The sequence below is a fragment of the Echinops telfairi genome, unplaced genomic scaffold, assembly GCF_000313985.2.
Source record: "Echinops telfairi isolate 266 unplaced genomic scaffold, ASM31398v2 ScPeMD7_29;HRSCAF=101, whole genome shotgun sequence".
Taxonomy (NCBI): domain Eukaryota; kingdom Metazoa; phylum Chordata; class Mammalia; order Afrosoricida; family Tenrecidae; genus Echinops; species Echinops telfairi.
In genome coordinates, this window is record NW_022103926.1 from 6,443,248 (window position 1) to 6,460,374 (window position 17,127).

The window sequence follows — 17,127 nt, forward strand, 5'->3', positions numbered from 1 at the left end:
GCCTGTACTTGGTGGCCCCCTCTAGCTGGTTGCTCTTGCCCTATGAGGCCAAGTTGAACACAGGTGACAGAGAACAGAGGACTCAGAAAGCCACACAGACTTACCCTCTGGCCGGCCCCACAGGTTGCTGACCCCTGCTCACGCTCATTCTCCCGGGGAAAGTCAGGAGGGAAGGGGTGAGCTGAAGGGAGCCTGGGGAGTTTCCTGTGAACACCCACCTGCCCACGGTCACCCCCCTAGAAAGTGTGGTGCCGTGACCAGCCCCAAGCTGGCTGTCTCCCAGCTGGTCTGAGCCAATGAGGCCACCATCCTACAGGAAGGCCAGGGAGGGGAGCGCACTTCAGGAAGGCCACGCAGAGAGCTACAACCCAAATGCACAGTGCTGGGGGAGCACAGCCGGGGGGGCTGGGAACCAACTGGATGCCCAGCGGGGCACAGGGGGGGCCCACTGGCCAGACCAGACAAGCCGTGGTGGTCCGCAGTGCAGGGTGACAGCCAAGACACGAGCTCCAGGTCTTCACAGCAACTGCCACCAGCTGTACTAGGGGAGGGGGTGTTTGTCAGAAGGGCGTCTACTCACTGGGACAAGCTGAGTTAACGTGTGTCAAGTGTTTGGTAGTAGGGTGACGTGGCCAGGAACAGGATGCAAAGGAAGGTTGGCAGAAAGAAAAGCCTCTCACATAAAGAGCTACGAGCACCCAGGGGAGCTGGCACTTTGGGGAATACCAAGTAGACAGCTTGGGCTTGGAGCCTAGGAACCCAAGGGACGCAGGCTGCCGCCGAGATTTTCAGGGGATGGTCCCCCAAGGCTGCCAAGGGAGAAGGGCTGAGAGTAGGCACCAACATGGGCAGGGGAGGGGCTGAAACTCACACCCGCAGGGAGCCTGGCTCCGGGCCTGACCAAGTGAGTCCTGCCACGCCGCCCACTTCCCATGAATGAAAGCCAAGGTCGGAGAACCGTTCACAAACGGCTCCAACAGGAGCTCCTGCTTCTGGCCACAGCTCAGACCTGCCAGCTGCCATGTCCCGCCCACGCTGGGCTCTCAGCTGTACCATGGCTCTAAGGCTGGGTAGGCTGGTCTCTGGTGGAAGAACAGGGCCTGCGGTGCCATGGTATCTCCCTCACCTCTGCCAAGCAGAGATGGGGGATCACTGTTTCGGGAAATGATCACAGAACAATAGCAGCTGATAGGTCCTGATGTGAGCCTTCCTGGGTGAACCGAGCCCAGCCCAACTAGTCTTCTATGGAGGTGGCTTGGGGGCTGACAAAGCCGGATAACGTCAGACTGGAAGGCACTCCGGTGGCCTAGGGGGTTACTCACTGGGCTGCTACCCACCAGCCACTCCTTGTGAAGCTCTATAGCCTCAGAAACTCCAATGGGCACTTGTGTCCTGTCCGATAGGTTTAGTGTGAATCAGATGCAATTCCACAGCAGTGGCTGGGGGTGACCCCAGGCCCCCAAGCTGAACCATTTCTCCAGGGCTGGGCTCAGAGGTTCCCTGGGCACTGCCTTCAGGGCTGCCCTCTGGGCCTGGCGAGTCACCAAGGCTCTGGTGCACCCAGGAGGCAGAAGCTTCAGGCCCACGTGGGTTCACTTTGAGACGTCGGTAAACCCTCACATAAGTCTTCCCCCAACTGTCTCCTGGGAGCGCAGACCACCTAGGAGCTGAGCACCCTGCATGCTGCTCCCTGTGCGTCTGCCTGAAGCCAGGGGGATGGAGTAGGCTGACCCAGTGCAGCAAGTGGGGGCGGGGTGCCCCCTTTGCCGAAGGGTGTGGGTGTTGCCACCCAGAGAGACTCACCTCAAGGGAGAGGCCACTCCACATTCATTGCTACCTACCACGGCTGACTCCGCCCTCCGTGATGGTGCAAAAGTGTTAGACGGATTTTTCGCTACCCTTGTTTAAGTGTGAACGTCAAATACCAACACATGGCTAAGTGAGGAGTGGGTGCGTGGCCTGTAAGACACATCCTGACAATTATATTAAACCCCAGTATCGCTCAAGTATGTATGCACCACCAGCCTTGCGCTTTCTACGGCAGCGGTGCGAGTCGTGGTGTTTTCTGTTTTTGACTCAGGGCTCCCAGACTCAGCGGCTGGAGTCGTGGGCCTTGTGGCACTCAACAATCCCCATCCTCAGAACGAAAACTTTCTCAGGGGAAGCCGCACCCCTGAGAAAACAGGAGGGGGACCTCTCTCGGATCGGGAGGAATTGACTGCGGCCGTGGACACCCTGTGGGGCAGCTCGACTTTGCCCTATAGCGGCCGGGAGTCAGAGTCCACAACATGGTAACGGTTTCTCAGTCCATTCCTCTTTACTGGCTGGAAGGTGAAGTGCCGCTGCGGGGTTTCCCGCTCCCCTGAGATTCCTCCGGATGCCCAGGGTGCCTAAGCTCCTGCCTCTTGCTCCCAGGAGCTCTCTAACATGAGCACCCCTGGCCTCTCTTCCCATTTCTGCTCTTATGTGTCGCCCTGCATAGGAGGTAACGCAGGGCCGGCAGGGTAGACTCAAGATGCTGAGTTTCCCAGAGCCCTTTGGCCATGCGGACTGCCTCGCGGTTCCCTCACCTTACACTTCTCGGTATCTGAAGTCATACTTCAATCTGTTGACTTGTCTGTCTTGGCTAGCAAGCTCCGTGAGGGCGTCTTTTCCACCGCTGTGCTCTATCCCCAGGGCCTGGAACCATGCCTGACACTCAGCAGAGAAGACAATAAATATTGAGTTCTTGTTGAACGAAGGGATGCCGCCTGGCAGGAGAAACTCCATCTGTCAGTCCCGGTGGGGCTGGTGCACAAAGCAGAAGCCTCTCGTGCCGAGAGGCTTGTCCTCTGCTTGGGAAGAGAGGTCTCTGGGATCCTCCCCCACCCCGGAGAAGGGGACTCAGCCCACCCTCTGGGTCCCAAAGGCGCCCTCCGCCGAAAAACTTAAAAAGACTCCAAGAGCAGGCAGGGTAACATACTAGCGCTTTTAATACAGTCTAATCAGATCAATCCACGCCTTGAGGTCGAGCTGGGCTTGCTCAAGTGTGACAACACACACAGGTACACAATGTCCCCGATCGGCTGGCTCGCCCACCTTCCCGGCTCCCGAGAGCAGCCGAACCCAGACCTCCCTGACCAGACTGGCATTGTTTAAAATTTTGCATAAAACTATTTCTTCCATAGACTTAAAACAATCAACTAGCCAAGTTAATTATGGTACAACTAAACAAAGTGTCATCCTAACCCTAACGTGTGACTGCGGTTTACAAAGAGCTCGGTTTCACCTGGGATAGCTTTCAGTAGCAATTCACTACAACGGGTCCTAAAAAATAATAACAATATTAGAGAATTAAAACCCGACAGCAACGTTGAATGGTTAGAATCACGTAAGAACTGGAATTTGGGGTGGGGCTGTCCCCCATAGCGGAGCCTGTCCCCTGCAGTGACATATGCTGGCCCTCCCAGCGGGGCTCAGGAGGGTCTGGGGCCCTCCAGACCAGGGCTTGAGCTCAGGGGGACAGACCTTTACCCCGTGGTCCGTGGGATGCTGCAGGCTTCTGGCTTCTGGAACGACAGATGTGCACTGGCGCTGTCTAAGTGGATGGAAACCCTACGATGGTTTCTTTTGAGGGATATGGGCAGGGCAATGGGCTAAGTGATTGGAGAAGTGGGGAAGGAACCCCCAAAGAATCATTGAGGTCCCAGAATGTCATGAGGTGGGGTTTGGATTTTTTTTTGGGTGGGGGGGGGTTCACTAAGAATCAAGCACCAACAATTCCGGCTTCCGCCAACAGGGACGCCGGGATTGGTGTTGCCTCGGAGGCCTACGTAGTGTTTCTTGCCCTCGTCCCACCCTGAGGCTCACAGGTTATTTATGCGAATCTATTTCTAAAGACCACTGTGGGGCTGGGTGGTTGGAGAGGGCAGTTGGGGGACAGGGCTGGGCTGGGCGTGGGGGGCTTTTTAGAAAACGAACAAAAATCTCTCAGCTACAGAACCCAAAGATATCACTTCCCTCCGAATTCACAGCCTATCTCAGCAGTCCCCGGAGGGCGGTGGTCTCCATGGGACACGCTTCTCCTCATTTCCCCTCGGGCCCCATGGGCTGCTGGTCCACCTCGGGGTCTACCAGGGAGGACGCGAAGGCCGACTGAACGATCTGGAACCCGAAGGACTCAAGGAGAGACATGTTCTGCTGGGGAGAGAAGGGGGAGCCGAGGGCAGGGCCCAGGTCCCCCAGGGGGCCCCCGAGGGCCCGGACATGCACCTTCTGGATGTGTTTGTTCAAGTAGGACTTGGACCGGAAGAAGCTGCCGCACTCAGGGCACGGGTACTTCTTCTCCCCGTCGGATTCCATTTTGTTTTTGGGGACCGCCATGTCGCAGGAGAAGGAGCCGTTGGCGCTCTGCTTTTCTGGGGTCTTCAGGTCGCTGGCGTCCGAGAGGTCACCGTAGGAGTCGGAGCTCTCAATCGGATCCTGATGTGAGCATTTCTGGCCTTCTACGAGAGAAACGAGACACAAGAGAGAGGTGAGGCCAGGCTTTGGGGAGACCCCCCTCCTGGGGTGGGGGGGAGGGTTGTGGAGGGCAGCCGATGGCCAGTCGTGGCCGAGGCGGAACCCAGCGAGGCTCGGCCCATCAGCCTGGGCACCTGGCGCACCCACGGGAGGAGAGAGCAGGGCCTTGGGGCCACCAGGCTCCCCGGAGTGACTCTCCATGCAGGGGCCATGTGGCGCTCCCCGTCAAAGGGGGCTGACACGGCTGCTGCCCGGAACTCAAGACCCCCAACGCCTGGGCGCTCACTCTCCCTGGGTGGGGGACCTGGGGGGTGTGCTGACGAGGGGGTCTCGTTCCCAGAGCACTCCAACAAGGCGAAGCCAGAGCCGTGAGAGCCTCAGCCCGCGGACCCCCTCCGGTCCAGTCAGAATCCAGCCTTTTTCCTCCTGTTGCGAACACCAGCCCTGCCCTCACCACCTTCCTGCCGACAAAACACCCTTCCTTCCACTTCCACGGTCAAGGGGGGCCGCATCACAGAAAAGCACCTTGGTACAACTGCACCGGCTGGGCGCCTGGGCCCGGCCCGCCTGACTGGTGTCCTCTATCGACGACAGCTTCCTGCCTGGGTTCCACGTGCCATGCCAGGAAGGGAGTGGGGGGCTGTGATGGGAGCGTGGAGCATGCCATCTCTACCATCTGCTGGGCCCTGGCCTCCTCCTCGAAGCAACAACCACACGGAGCAACACAGAACCACCTGAGTCAACCAGGGAAGGTGGGGCCGGGGGCGCTGCCTGCAAACCAACTGCACACCAGAGACCCCCATGCACCTCACGAATGCAGCCAGATGCCCTCCACAAAAGGGCTGCTCACAGCCACCAGCCAGCTGCTGGCCCCCCCGGAGGAGGCAGCTTCCAAGCCACACCGCTGCCGCCGCGTCATCCTCACCGGGTGACCAGTCCATGGGCGAGGAGCACGGACCGACTCATCATGCAGGGCCCCTCTTCCTGCCCTGGGCCCGGTCGGTGGGGTGGGGTGGGGAGGGGGCCACCACGAGCAGGGGAGGAAGGCTGGGGAAGAGGAGGCGGGGCGGGGCGGGGTCTCAGCAGGGCCCAAAGGGCTCACTCACTGGCCGGGAGTGGGAGCGACTTGCACTGCCACTCCGATGGCTGGGCCTCCTGGAGGCAGCCTTCCCGCCTCCCCACGCCCGGCCCAGCGCTCCCACAACACAGCCTGCGCAGAGAAGCGAAGTGCAGAGCAAGGGGTCGCTTGCCTTTGTTGCCATAGGTCCTGGCGCAGTGGAACGCTGCTCCCCCATTCGGGATGGGCTCCTGGTGCCTGGAGACCTGGGGAAGGGGAACACCGTGGTGGGTTTTAACATGGGCCTTTAAGTAGGAGGCAGAGGAGAAACCTAAACAAGACAAAAGGAGATGAGATCCCGCGGCCAGCACACACACGCGCTGCTTCCCCCACGCTCTTGGCTGGCCGCGCTGGCTGGCACGCCCAGCTCAGCTGCCCCGAGAAGGGGCCCCCTTGGGAGCCAGGTGCTCGGGAAGAGGGGGGGACTACTGTCTAGGAATCGATCGGTTTCTCTGGAGAGCCCACTCTGCCAGGCTGTGGCCGGAGGGGTTGGGAGGGGTTGGGCTGGCCCGAGACCCTGCCCCTTTCAGGGTCAGAGGTCAAACGCCTGACGCCTGAGGAGTAGGTGCTTCGAGTGGATGTCCTACGGGCCCTGGGCAGCTGCAAGGCACCCCAGGGGGAGTGTGGTCAGACAAGTATGTGGGCTCCGGGGCCGCCACGGAGTTGAGCCAGCAGGATGCCTACGGGCAACTGAACCCAGGACCTGCGCCACACAGCAGACTCTGTCTTAGACGGGTGGGTTCAGGCCAAGAGGCATCCTGAAGGAGCCCCCCTCCTTCTACCTGTGGGGAGGTTGTCTAGGATGCTGCGAACATCCCGCTGTCAGGGTAACGGGATCTAGATGGCCTTGCTCAGAGCCTCTGAAGAGCAGCAAGAGGACGAGGGGGGCAAGTTCAGGGAGCGTGGCCTCTGCTTCAAGGGAGGGGGAGGATCTCTCAGCTTGGGGGGGATAGAGCTTCGACCAGCTTCTCTCGAGGAAGTAGAAGAAACAGGGATGGTTTCTTTTCCCTTGATTTTATTTAGAGCTGTGCCCATGAGCTTCAACCCTGAGATGGCTCGGGCACAGAAGAGAGGATCTCAGGTCGCAAGTCTAAGGACGTGGAACCGGACGGTCGGGATTTCGGCGTGGGTGTCGCAGGAGGGAGCTGTGCCGTCAGACTTCACCGTGGCCCAGGACCACTTGTCCTCCAGCAAGACATGACGCTCTGTAGCGTAAGGCCCACGCGGAGTGCCAGTGTGCCCGGAGGTGTGCCTTTAGCCACCCCCTATCCGCCCACAGGATATCCGTGCTGCCATTCCCTCTGGGGTGTCTGCGGCTGCAGGGGGACCTCGGGTCCCTCCCTCCAGGGTCAGAGGCTGGAAAGTGTTCTGTGTCTGCCCGAGGCTTGCTTGCATGCTGCAGAAGTCTAAATCGGCATGCTCTTCTCAAACTGACAAGACTAACTAAAATTTCGCCTCTGCTGGGTGCTGGCCCAATGCAGATGTTAGTCCACAAGACCCCCCATGACCATCCTGTAAAGGGGAACCATCTCCATCGCCATTGTACAGATGAGGAGATGGGAGGCCCGTTGCAGTGAGGCAACTCTAGTCCCTCACATAGCTCCTCGAGAGCAGGGCCTGGACTCCAACGGGGGACCGTGTGCCAGAAGAACTTGGCCCTGACCCCTGGGCACACTCTTTAATGGCTCCTGGTTTGGCCCTGGGCCCCAGAAACTGGACTGTTATAACCCCTTGATATTCATGTCTCTGCCACAGGGGCAGGCAAGACCGGAAGCCCCCGGGAGGTACGGGCTGGCCTGACAGCAGCAGCTGGCAGCTGGAGGGAGGTGGAAGACCACGCGAGACCAGACACAGGCTGCCCTCGGCTCTGCCTGGTTTTACAGGTTGTTCTGCACGGTGATCTAAGTGGTCTGTCCGCGGCCGTGGGGCAGACTGGCTGATAAGGGTCCCAGACTCACATTCCAAAGAGAGAGGCCAAACAGAGGCAAGCCTCCTGGGAGAACAGAGTCTTAGCCCTGGCCTTTGGGTTGGTCTTCGAGAGACCCTCAAGGCCAAGCTGAACCAAGAAGTCCTGGCCCTTGGCAGCCACCACAAGCTATCAGGAGTTTCTGATAAGGCCACCTGCGAAGACCCCCCCACCTTTGTTTGTAATCCCGTGCGGTGCCTTTCAAGCACGATTCCCCCACAGCGTGGCCGGCCCAGGTCACTGTCATCAGAGGGGACCCGGTGGCGGCAACAGGAATGCATGCGCGAACTTCTTGTAGGGAGCGGGCCAGGGAGGACACAGAAGATGCCCGACAAAAACATTTGCTGTGTCTTCCTGAAACACAGCTTGGGAAACACATGGCTGGGTCCCTGAACCCTCCCCTGCTGTCGACGGTACTATCTATAGCAGGACCCCGGGGTGGGGGCGGCGAAGGAGTCAGGGCTGGATCCACAGCTGCCACTTGGAGCCCAGACATTAAACACAGAGCGACTTAGCAGCTAAGTGTGAATGAGGCTAGAACAGAAGCGGAGCAGAACCTATCTTTCTCGCCACACACGGTACCCACCCGCCCATGATGAGCCACCGATGAGCCACGAGGCGAGGAGCGGGGCCTGATCAGGGTGGCAGAGATGCCGCAGCCTCTGGCTCCCAGGAGGGAATTCTTCAAGGGGTGGACTCGCCCACCCTCTGAGGGCACCTGGAGTTGATTCCGGTCCCTCCCTATAGAGGCAAGCCTCATGGGAGAGCAGTCTAGCCCTGGCCCTTGGGTTGGCCGCCTTCTAGAGACCCTCAATGTTTAAGGTGACCAGATTTTAACATTGGTAAAGCAGGACACCATTGATAAAACTCATATCCTGGCGAAACAGCCACATGGCAGCCGAAAACCATCTACCCTAGCTTGTCGTGCATGCTTTCCAAAAATCGGGACTTTCTTAAAACGCCGCGGGCTGCGAGAAAAACTGTTAAAAATAGGGACTGTCCTGCCAAAAGCGGGACGTCTGGTCCCCTTATCAATGTTCCTCAGGGGTTTTTTCTTGCCTGGTATGCCTGCCACTTGCCCTTCAGGAGCAAATCCTCCTTTGGCAGGTGAGCCATCTGCGCAGGGATCAGACGGCCCAAACCCCGGCAGGGCTGGACACAATGGGAGTGAGGCCAGTCGGTCCGCGGCCACTCAGGCTAGCAGGATGGCAGGCTGGCCCTGTGCTGGGGTTGGCAATGGTGCCTGCTTGTGCACGTACTCCCGACCGCGGAGAAGGCTCCCTTTGAAGCAGAGCCATGGTGCTTGAGTCCGAACGTCGGCTCTGCCGACGAACTACGCCTCGTCCTCACACCAAGACAACGGCCGGTGCCCAACGATCCTTCTACCGAAACTGAAAAGGGGGGGAAGAAAATCGTGGCGCTCTAGCGGGCCCTCTCTCCTTCCCATGGGTTCAAAACCAACCGATGGCCTCAACGCGAGAAGGAAGGAACCCAGTTGTCTAAGTATCTCCCTCTGCACACGGTGGCTCCCAGGTCCTACTCTGTAACTAGGGCAGAGCCAAGGTCCCCTGGCTTCTACCAGCAACTCCCTCCTCACTCAAGTCTCCTCCCCACATGCCCGGTCTTCACGAACAGAGGTTGTCTATGCGGCAAAGACAGACTAAGGGCCCGTTGAAGGATCCAACCTCAAGTGCTCTGACCAGCTAGCTGGCACTTAGCCCCGTGAAGGCAAGAACACTCCTGGGCTCGCTGATGCAGCGCCGACGGTCACTGTGGCCCCACTGATGGGCAGTATCAAAGGTGATCCCAGCGGGCTCTGCGTTCTCATCAGTGTTCGCTGTCTTGGATGTCCAGAAAACCCTTGTCCTCCTGTGGGGAAGCCTGTCCTTTTTCTTTTTGGATCTCGTCTTCCTATTTCAGCCCGAAGAATAAATCCTGCTCCTTCTCTTCGGATACAGATCACAATTGTTCTCTCTTCCTCACGAGCCAAATCAGAGCCCTCTTTTGACTTCTAGGAAGAATGGGACTTCCTGCTCTGAGTCCAGAGCCTACAGATGTCACCTGAGGACCTGGGTCTAGTGCTGGCTTTTCTGAGACATAGGGGTTCTGGCATGGTTGGGGCCCAAGCCCTTTTTATCCACCACAGAAAGGAAACGCCCGGGGTATACTCGTTGCTGGCTTTGCCCCATCTCCTAACTGGGTCGACATCTCTGGGCTCAATTGTTCTTCCCTGCTGGGCTGGGGGCCCACCGGGGCTATGGTCTTGGCTCTCCCAGCCAGTTCTCCTCCACTCTGCCATCAGGACTGGGCTCTCTGAGTTCTATCACCAGCCTCCTCCATTCCCTTTGGTCCTCCGCCTCTGTTCTTTGAACTTGGCTCTTGGGCTAGGGACTTCAACATCGGAAACTTTACTGCAACATCTGCGCATTGCTGGCACGTGGCAACAGATTCTGAGTTGTTGGGGGGCCCTGTCAGGAAGCCCGAGTTGGATGAGGTAAGACAGGAAGTGTGACCTTTTTTCAAAACGGTCGGCCCTTCTCTCAGCATGGTACTGCTTTCTGCACACACAGCCCCCCACTGCTCACCACCTGGGGGAGGGGCCTGCCAGGCCGGGGTTCCACTGAGGGCCCAAAGAGCAGCGCGGCCAGTTCTACAGTTCTTTTATGGCCACTTCCCATTTCACAACGGTTTTTCTGGTGGTAGAGAGGCAGGGACCCATTATCCAACGGTCTGCAAGAGAAACTCCAGGGGCGCAGTCGAGGAGAGAGATCCAGGGCACCAAGGACACACGCCGACTCAGCAGGCTCTCTCTACTGGGGGTCTCCGGCACGCGCAGCCAGCCCAAGCCCAAGGACCCCGCACTGTTTGCCAACGTGCCCCTGCTAACTGTCACCATGGGTCAGCGAGTGTACGGCCCCCTCAAAGTCAGCCTCGAGGGGTTCAGAGAATGTCCACATACCCCATCTCCCCAGGTCCCCACAGCAACCCGGCAGGTGGGCAACGAGTCTCCCCAGCCCCCTTGGAGCCATGAAGAAACGGAGGCTTCCGAAGGGCAGCTAGAGCACACAGCGGAGCCGAGACCAAACCCTAGCCCCTTCAACTCCTGACTCTCCTGCTTCACTCACGTGGCCACAGCCCCGATTGTCAAAAGCACCAGGACCAGCGCATCTCGGCAGAGAAGGACTTCACGGCGGCATCCCCAACCTGGCCACGCGGCAAGCACACGACGCAGAAGCCCCTTTGCACCATCCGAAGCTGCCCCGACCTCCTTCAGGGGAGAAATGGCGCCAGCCGCCACCTCTACCGTCACAGGACACACGCCTCCAGTCCTAAGGGCCACGGAGACCCAGCAGCACCACAGGCACAGGTCTGACCTCGACCCACAGAACGAACGCCCGGGCCAAAGGATGAGACGCCAGCGAGGCCAACTTTGTCCTCAACACGATGACCGACTCTCAGCATCTCCTCATCGTCCAGGCCAAGGCCCACCTGACTGCGCTCCCTTCTGACCTTCCGTGCTAGAAGGGTCTCTCCCCTTCTTGCTAAGCTCTTGATAGCGAGAGTCTGCCAGGGAAACCCCTCAGGCAGGACTCCTTCTGTCCCACCTCCTGGGACCTAATGATCCCTGCCACCCCCTAACCTCAGGCGTTCACAGATATCTGTGACTATCTAGTCACCCTGCCACCCAAGCAGTGGGTGTCTCAGGGGCTCAATCTTAGGACTGGTACTCTCTCCTCCTGTGCCCACCTGCTGCTCTGTGGAGCCCACCCATTCATTCCAAGCGCCCCAACTTTCTCCGGAAGGCAGGGTTAGCAATCCGCTAGGCTGGGAGCTGTAGGGAGGTGGAAAGTTGGTGGCCGGAAAGGCGTTTATCACCCGGAGGGAAGGGAGAGCCGGGCAGAGTCTGAGGAAGATGGGCAGGACCCCCCCGCCCCACGGGTCCCCCACGCAAGCCGAGGCCCGTCTTCTGGAATGGAGGAGCTGGTGGGGCGGTTACCTCGGTTACAGATGCTGCAGAAGTTGCTGGGCCCCTCACTGTGCTTCTTCAGGTGATCGGCCATGTACGCGGCCCGCAGGTACTTGCCACACACCTGGCAGGGCACCTTGTCTTCATGACAGGCCAGGTGGGAACGCAGGCGGTCGCGGGTGGCAAAAGAAGCATTGCAGGTCTGAGGGCAGACAGAAGATGGGACGGGTGAGAGCAGCCCTTCCGCGAGATTCCCCCCCGGTCCTGCTCTCTGGGAAGTACAAGCTCCCACGAGCATCACATGGCTCCCCCCTTTGCAGTGGATCTCAAAGTCTGGTCCAGGCTTCCTACCCAGGATGCCAAGTGGCTACGCTGTATTTCCCATGATGCCTCTTCATGAGACCCCGGCATTGAAAACACTGGTCCCCAATGACTGTCAAAAGCATGTCGGGACATGGCAGCTGGAGCACATCCCTCCTTCAGTCCAGAGTGAGGCATGTTTTCATCACAAACACAAAGACCTGGCTTTAGGAGTGTTGGCTGTCAGCAACTGTACAGGTGCATTTGCTAATGTAAAAACAGACCAGTCTCCCTGTTCTCGATCTCTACTCCCCCCTCCCCACCCCCTTGCTTTAGATAAAAATTTTAATTCATTCAGTTTACTCAAAAGGGTTGGTGAGCCTGGCCAGGGAGACTAACCACGAATGGAAAGGGGCAGAGAACTCATGACATTCTCATGAGTTTGTTCTCAAAAAAACAAACAAACCCAAAACCACATCAAAAAACCACCAGCCTACAAAATGATAGTATCGATTCTGTTCACTTGAGAATCAGCATAGAGCAGGAGGGCCTTTGTGAGCCGTTAAGGTGGGGAAGGGCTGGTGCTGACCAAACGCGAATGCTGCCCTGCGTTGACTGCCCACTCCTGCTGGGCCAGGCAGGCAACAGCCATGCCATGGGGCTCATGAGACGCTCCCCAGGGACGTAGGGAGTGTGAGCCTGAGAGAGCTTGGCCTGAGGAGGCTGTGGGGTGCACACCCATTCACCACCAGGCCTCAGGGGCTGGAGCGTTCAGGGCCAGACCCAATCCCCCAACTCCCCTTCCCCAGCCGGGACTTGCCGAGGCACCCAGGCACTGAATGTCAGACAGGCCCTCAGGAGAAGGGGGCCAAGTGACTGACAAGCTGTACCCCGTTTCTTTTTCTGTGTGTGCATTTGCTGCGTTCAAGCTGTGCTGAAGAGCAAGTCCCATTCACCTCGGAGTGATTGACAGACAGAACGTCAGCCTAGGAAAAGCTCGCCACCTGGCTGACATGCCAGGATGGCACTGTGTATTAGAAGCAGAGGCTGAGACCCCGAGCTCAGTGTCTGAACACTGCCACCACTACTATTCTGTCTCCTCAGAGCCCAGTAGGGGAGAGAACCAGGCAGAGCAGTGGGGATGTCAGGGCAGAAGACACTATTCTTATTCTGGGAGTCCCCAATAGCTATCTGTTTGTGCTTTCTAAAGTCTGTTAAGTCAGTGTTACAAATTTGAATAAAGCAGTTTGTAATGGGGTAAAACCTGGTTTTCACCCGCTTTGTGTTTTGTTTTCGAAATGAGAAAAATGAAGTGTTGGGAGCCACTTGGCCAAGAGCACGTGGACCAGGCTACCAGAGGAAGTGGTAGGCTTCCTACTCCGCCAACCCTGCTGGCTGCCTCGGGCACTCGGATTGTCCCCAGCTTAGAGAGGTGCCAACTGAGGCCCGGTGAGGCGACCTTGTGGCAGGAACGCAGACCAGCCTGAGAGCTCACCAGTCTACTGAATCTGTAGACTTACATTGCTTCAGGGGACTGAAACTGCTGGTACCTGGTACCTTTGAGCCCTGTGTACTTATAGCCTCGTCATTCCAACAGGAGCACCCATGCCTCTCCTGGCAGGTGGTACTGAGAAACCGCAGCACGTTAGCATGCCGGGTCTGATCCAAGCTGGGTGCAGCATCAGGAGCCTTGTGAGCCCCATCTCAGGCCACAGTGGGGGCAAGTGGCATCTGACTACAGGGGGAGTGAGAACTGTCTTATCACCCTCACCAACCTGGGCGGCCAGCCCTCCAGAGGTTCTGCCTGTCCTACACAGCTGGCCGAAGATGCCGGCTGGCTAGACATCTATGACCCACGAGTACCGTATCCCTCTGGTGGGAGGTCTGGCTCCCCAACCCTCACCCCCGCACCACCCTCCCTCGATGATCTCGCAAGGAATGAAAGCCAACGTTTGCCTGACCAGACGTCATTCAGAATGCAAATCTGTGCAGGGAAAAGAAACGCCAAGCAAACACAGAAACAAAACGAAACAGAAATCTTCAGTGTCACACAAGCCAAGCTGAAAGGACTGTTGGCTCCTTGGTGCCAAAAATTGGCGCTCTGTGGCTGAAGTCCCCAAGACTTCCTGGGGGGCTTGTGAAGGCACGAGTCCAGGTCCAGGCTGCCAGAGTTTACGCCCCACAGGACAGGAAGGAGACTAGTCACCCGGCCTCCGGGAGAGACCGTTGAAAGACAGAACGCCCAGGCTGGGGGCAGGGAGAGAGAGAAGTAGTCCAGGCCTAAAGACAGAACCCCCTGTGGTTGGGCGTGTAGGACAGTGGCGTATGAGGGGCTATCACTGCACCCGACCTGCTCCCTCCCCGTCCTGGTCTTTTTTTCCCCATCCCAGGCTACCTAAAAGTTTGGAGCAGAGGTTTAGTCACAAGTGCACCCCCTGCTCTTGGTGTGGTGGAAGTCTGGCAACCCTGAGGCACTTTCCCGCAGCTTGGAAAGGTACAAGGGGCCCCCTTCTTGGGAGTGTCAAACCAACTCACTCCTCGGGTGAGCTGTCCCCCCTGCTCAGATGCCACCAACAGTGAGGCAACAAGCGGGGCTGCTGGAAGCACTGGGAGAGGTCCGGACTGCTCCAACCTCAAATCTCATGCTGGGCCCCCAACAGGTCCCGCACCACTGAACCCAGAAACCCAGCCACGCCTAGGGCATATCTCAGCTGCACCTGGCAAGGTAAGGAGGCACCACCCGAGCAGAGGTCCGTCTCTGCCCAGTCTCAGGCATTCTGCCCCTTTCTGGTGGCCATTCACGCAGCTGAGACACCAGACTGTATAAAACCAGCCCCCTTCCACCTGCCGTACCAATATTCATGTACCACCAGAGGGACTGGGGGGTACACCCAAGCCCGGCTCTGCCAGGGGCCCCAGGAACCAACTCTGAGCAAGCCTTCTGTCTCTGATTCGTCCAGGACCCTGCACCAGGCAAAACCGATGCCGCTTCTGTTTACCCAAACCCAGGCACACCTGGCTGGCCAGCCCAGCGCAGAGAACAGGTCAGGCAGCCTGTCCTCAGCTCAGGGTGAAGTTCTGGTTATGGGGCTGGGGGAAGGGAGGAGGGTGTCCCACAGGTCCGTGAGTGTGCACTGAAGGTGGGGCGGCCCTGGGCTCAGGCACCAAGGGACGGTGATGTCAGGGTTATGGCACAGACCAAGGACAAAACACACAAAGCCTCGAATGTTAGAATGAAAGTTTTTATCATCACTCCTGTTCTCCAGCGGAGCCCGTGGGACTACAAGGACGCACCAGTGGGACCTGAGGGTCGACATCTGCTCGATCCGCCCCACGCCAAGCTACTGGTTAGTCTCATTCCAAGCAATAAAATAAACCTCAAGTCACAAGAGTCTAATTCACTGGCCAGAAGTTAAAGCAGGACCCTTCCGAGTGGGCAGGGATCAGGGCAACACGGGTGACCCTAACTAGAATTGGACCAGAGTCTTCTCTGGAAGTAGGGGAGGGGTGGGGGCCAGGCCCAGGGAGCGGTAAGCCAGTGGCTCCGTTCCCACCAAGAACCAACCTCTAACATCATCCAGGCAAGTACCGATGCCCAGGGCACCACATCCTGTGCTAAAGCAGGGAAAGGCAGGAGAGCCCAGACAGAAACCTGACGGGTGGGGGGTGGGGGTCCTAGGCAGGAGCTCTTTGCATCCCCGTTTGCAAGCCCTCAGCTGGGGAAGACCCCCATCATCCAGAAAGGAACTGGGAATGGTAGGCAGGGACCACCCCGGGCCTTTCCCAGAGCAGAGATCGCAGACCAACGGGCACTTGGAAGCTCTCTTGGGGACGGCTCAAGCTAACCTACAGGCCACTGGGTAAAAGCCCGGCCACCCTCGGAGGCAGTCCAGCCCTGCCTCAGATATCCCGGTGGGGCTGGACAGAAGAGAGGGCTGCTGGAATGTGCTGGGCCCAGGCTTTCAAGGGCGGGGAGTGATTTTTTTAGCGAAAGGGCAAAGGCGGTGTCAGGAACCGATTGGGACGACCTCCACAAAGCAGGCTGGGCAAAGTCCCATGATGGCAGGTCGCTAGGAAGAGGTTCCAGGGGCGGCAGGCCGCTGCTGCTCCCAACCCACACCTGGAAAAAGGGCAGAGAGTGCAGGTTACCCCCCCAGGCCACCGGGCATGCCCCCACTGCCCTCTGGACTCCTCTTAGCTGCCTAGCTGCTCAGCACACTGCACTACCCGGGAGCGTCCAAACGTGCTCCGAGACGGGAGAACCGGAGAGAGACAGCAGTGAGGCGCAAACAGATCCGGGCAGGCCCACCCCCTGGGTCCTCTCCTCTTCCTCCAGGGAGGCCACCTGGCCTGGCACTTGGAACACTGTTGTTCATTGGGCCCTGGGACTCTACCCTCCCTCCTAACAAGTCTCCGTGAGGAACCTGGCACAGGAGAGGCGAGAAAACCACAAAGACAGAGGCCTGTTTCCCACCCATCGGGCACCAGCAGGGCCTCGGGAAACGGTTCAAGCAGAGGTCTGGCAAGAAGGAGACCACCAGAAACCCTGGCTACACACACAGCTAAGGATGGTTTAGACAGGTGCCGGGGCTCAAGTGGGCCCACCCACTCCCTATGCCACTCTGTGTGCCCAAGCGAAGAGAACCCAGCCCTCCGTCGACACAGGACAGCCTGCCCAGCTGACAAAGACACCGACAACACTAGCCTGCCAGGAGCCCTAAGCAAACCTTCCCCTCCCAAGGTGGGTCCCTGTGGGGTGCTGGGAGCCAGTGCCATCGGGGCATGTGTAGGGTGCCAGCCACGGAGCCAGCAAGCACCAGCATCGGAAAACTAAGCAACAGAGAGAAGACGGGGTGGGAACCAAGATCAAGTAACCAGGAAACATGGGGGTGGAGGGGCTGGGGGTGGGGTGGGGGAGAACAAAGGACAAGCGCCAACACAGGGACAGAGCGGGAGGTGTGCAAAGCAGGGGTCAACCAGCTGGCCCTGCGTGTGCCCAAGGGCCTTGAGGACAGCAAGCAGCTCCTCCTTTAGCCCATCTCTGCCCGGCCCGGCCCCTACCTGACACTTGTGAGGCCGCTCAGAGGTGTGCACCTGCTTGATATGTCCGTTCAAGTGGTCGGGCCTGGAAAGAGAGAACTGTGATTTTAAACCCTGAAGAAACTTGACCAGCAACCCAACACACACACACACACACACACACACACACACACACACACACACACACACGACTCTCCCAGCCACCCCCTGGCTCCCACAGGCCTTGCCGGGGAGGGA

The 17,127-nt window shown here is 58.5% G+C and overlaps 1 protein-coding gene across 4 annotated transcripts in view; it reads right to left on the bottom strand.

Moving 5' to 3' along the window:
* Positions 1 to 2,954: 2,954 nt before the first annotated feature.
* The window catches only part of PATZ1 (POZ/BTB and AT hook containing zinc finger 1), a 16,937-nt gene continuing 2,764 nt past the window's right edge, over positions 2,955 to 17,127 (bottom strand). The window contains exons 2-5 of one of the 4 annotated variants that reach the window (XM_004716707.3): positions 16,912 to 16,975; positions 11,581 to 11,752; positions 5,751 to 5,888; positions 2,955 to 4,484 (exon numbers count right to left, since the gene is read on the bottom strand). In XM_004716707.3, coding sequence (XP_004716764.1) covers positions 4,066 to 4,484; positions 5,751 to 5,888; positions 11,581 to 11,752; positions 16,912 to 16,975 — 793 coding nt within the window. In that variant the 3' untranslated portion in view covers positions 2,955 to 4,065. Of the gene's footprint in view, positions 4,485 to 5,750; positions 5,889 to 11,580; positions 11,753 to 15,078; positions 15,971 to 16,911; positions 16,976 to 17,127 lie in introns of those variants that run through there. The other 3 variants (XM_004716710.3, XM_004716708.3, XM_004716709.2) reach the window with 3 other exon arrangements.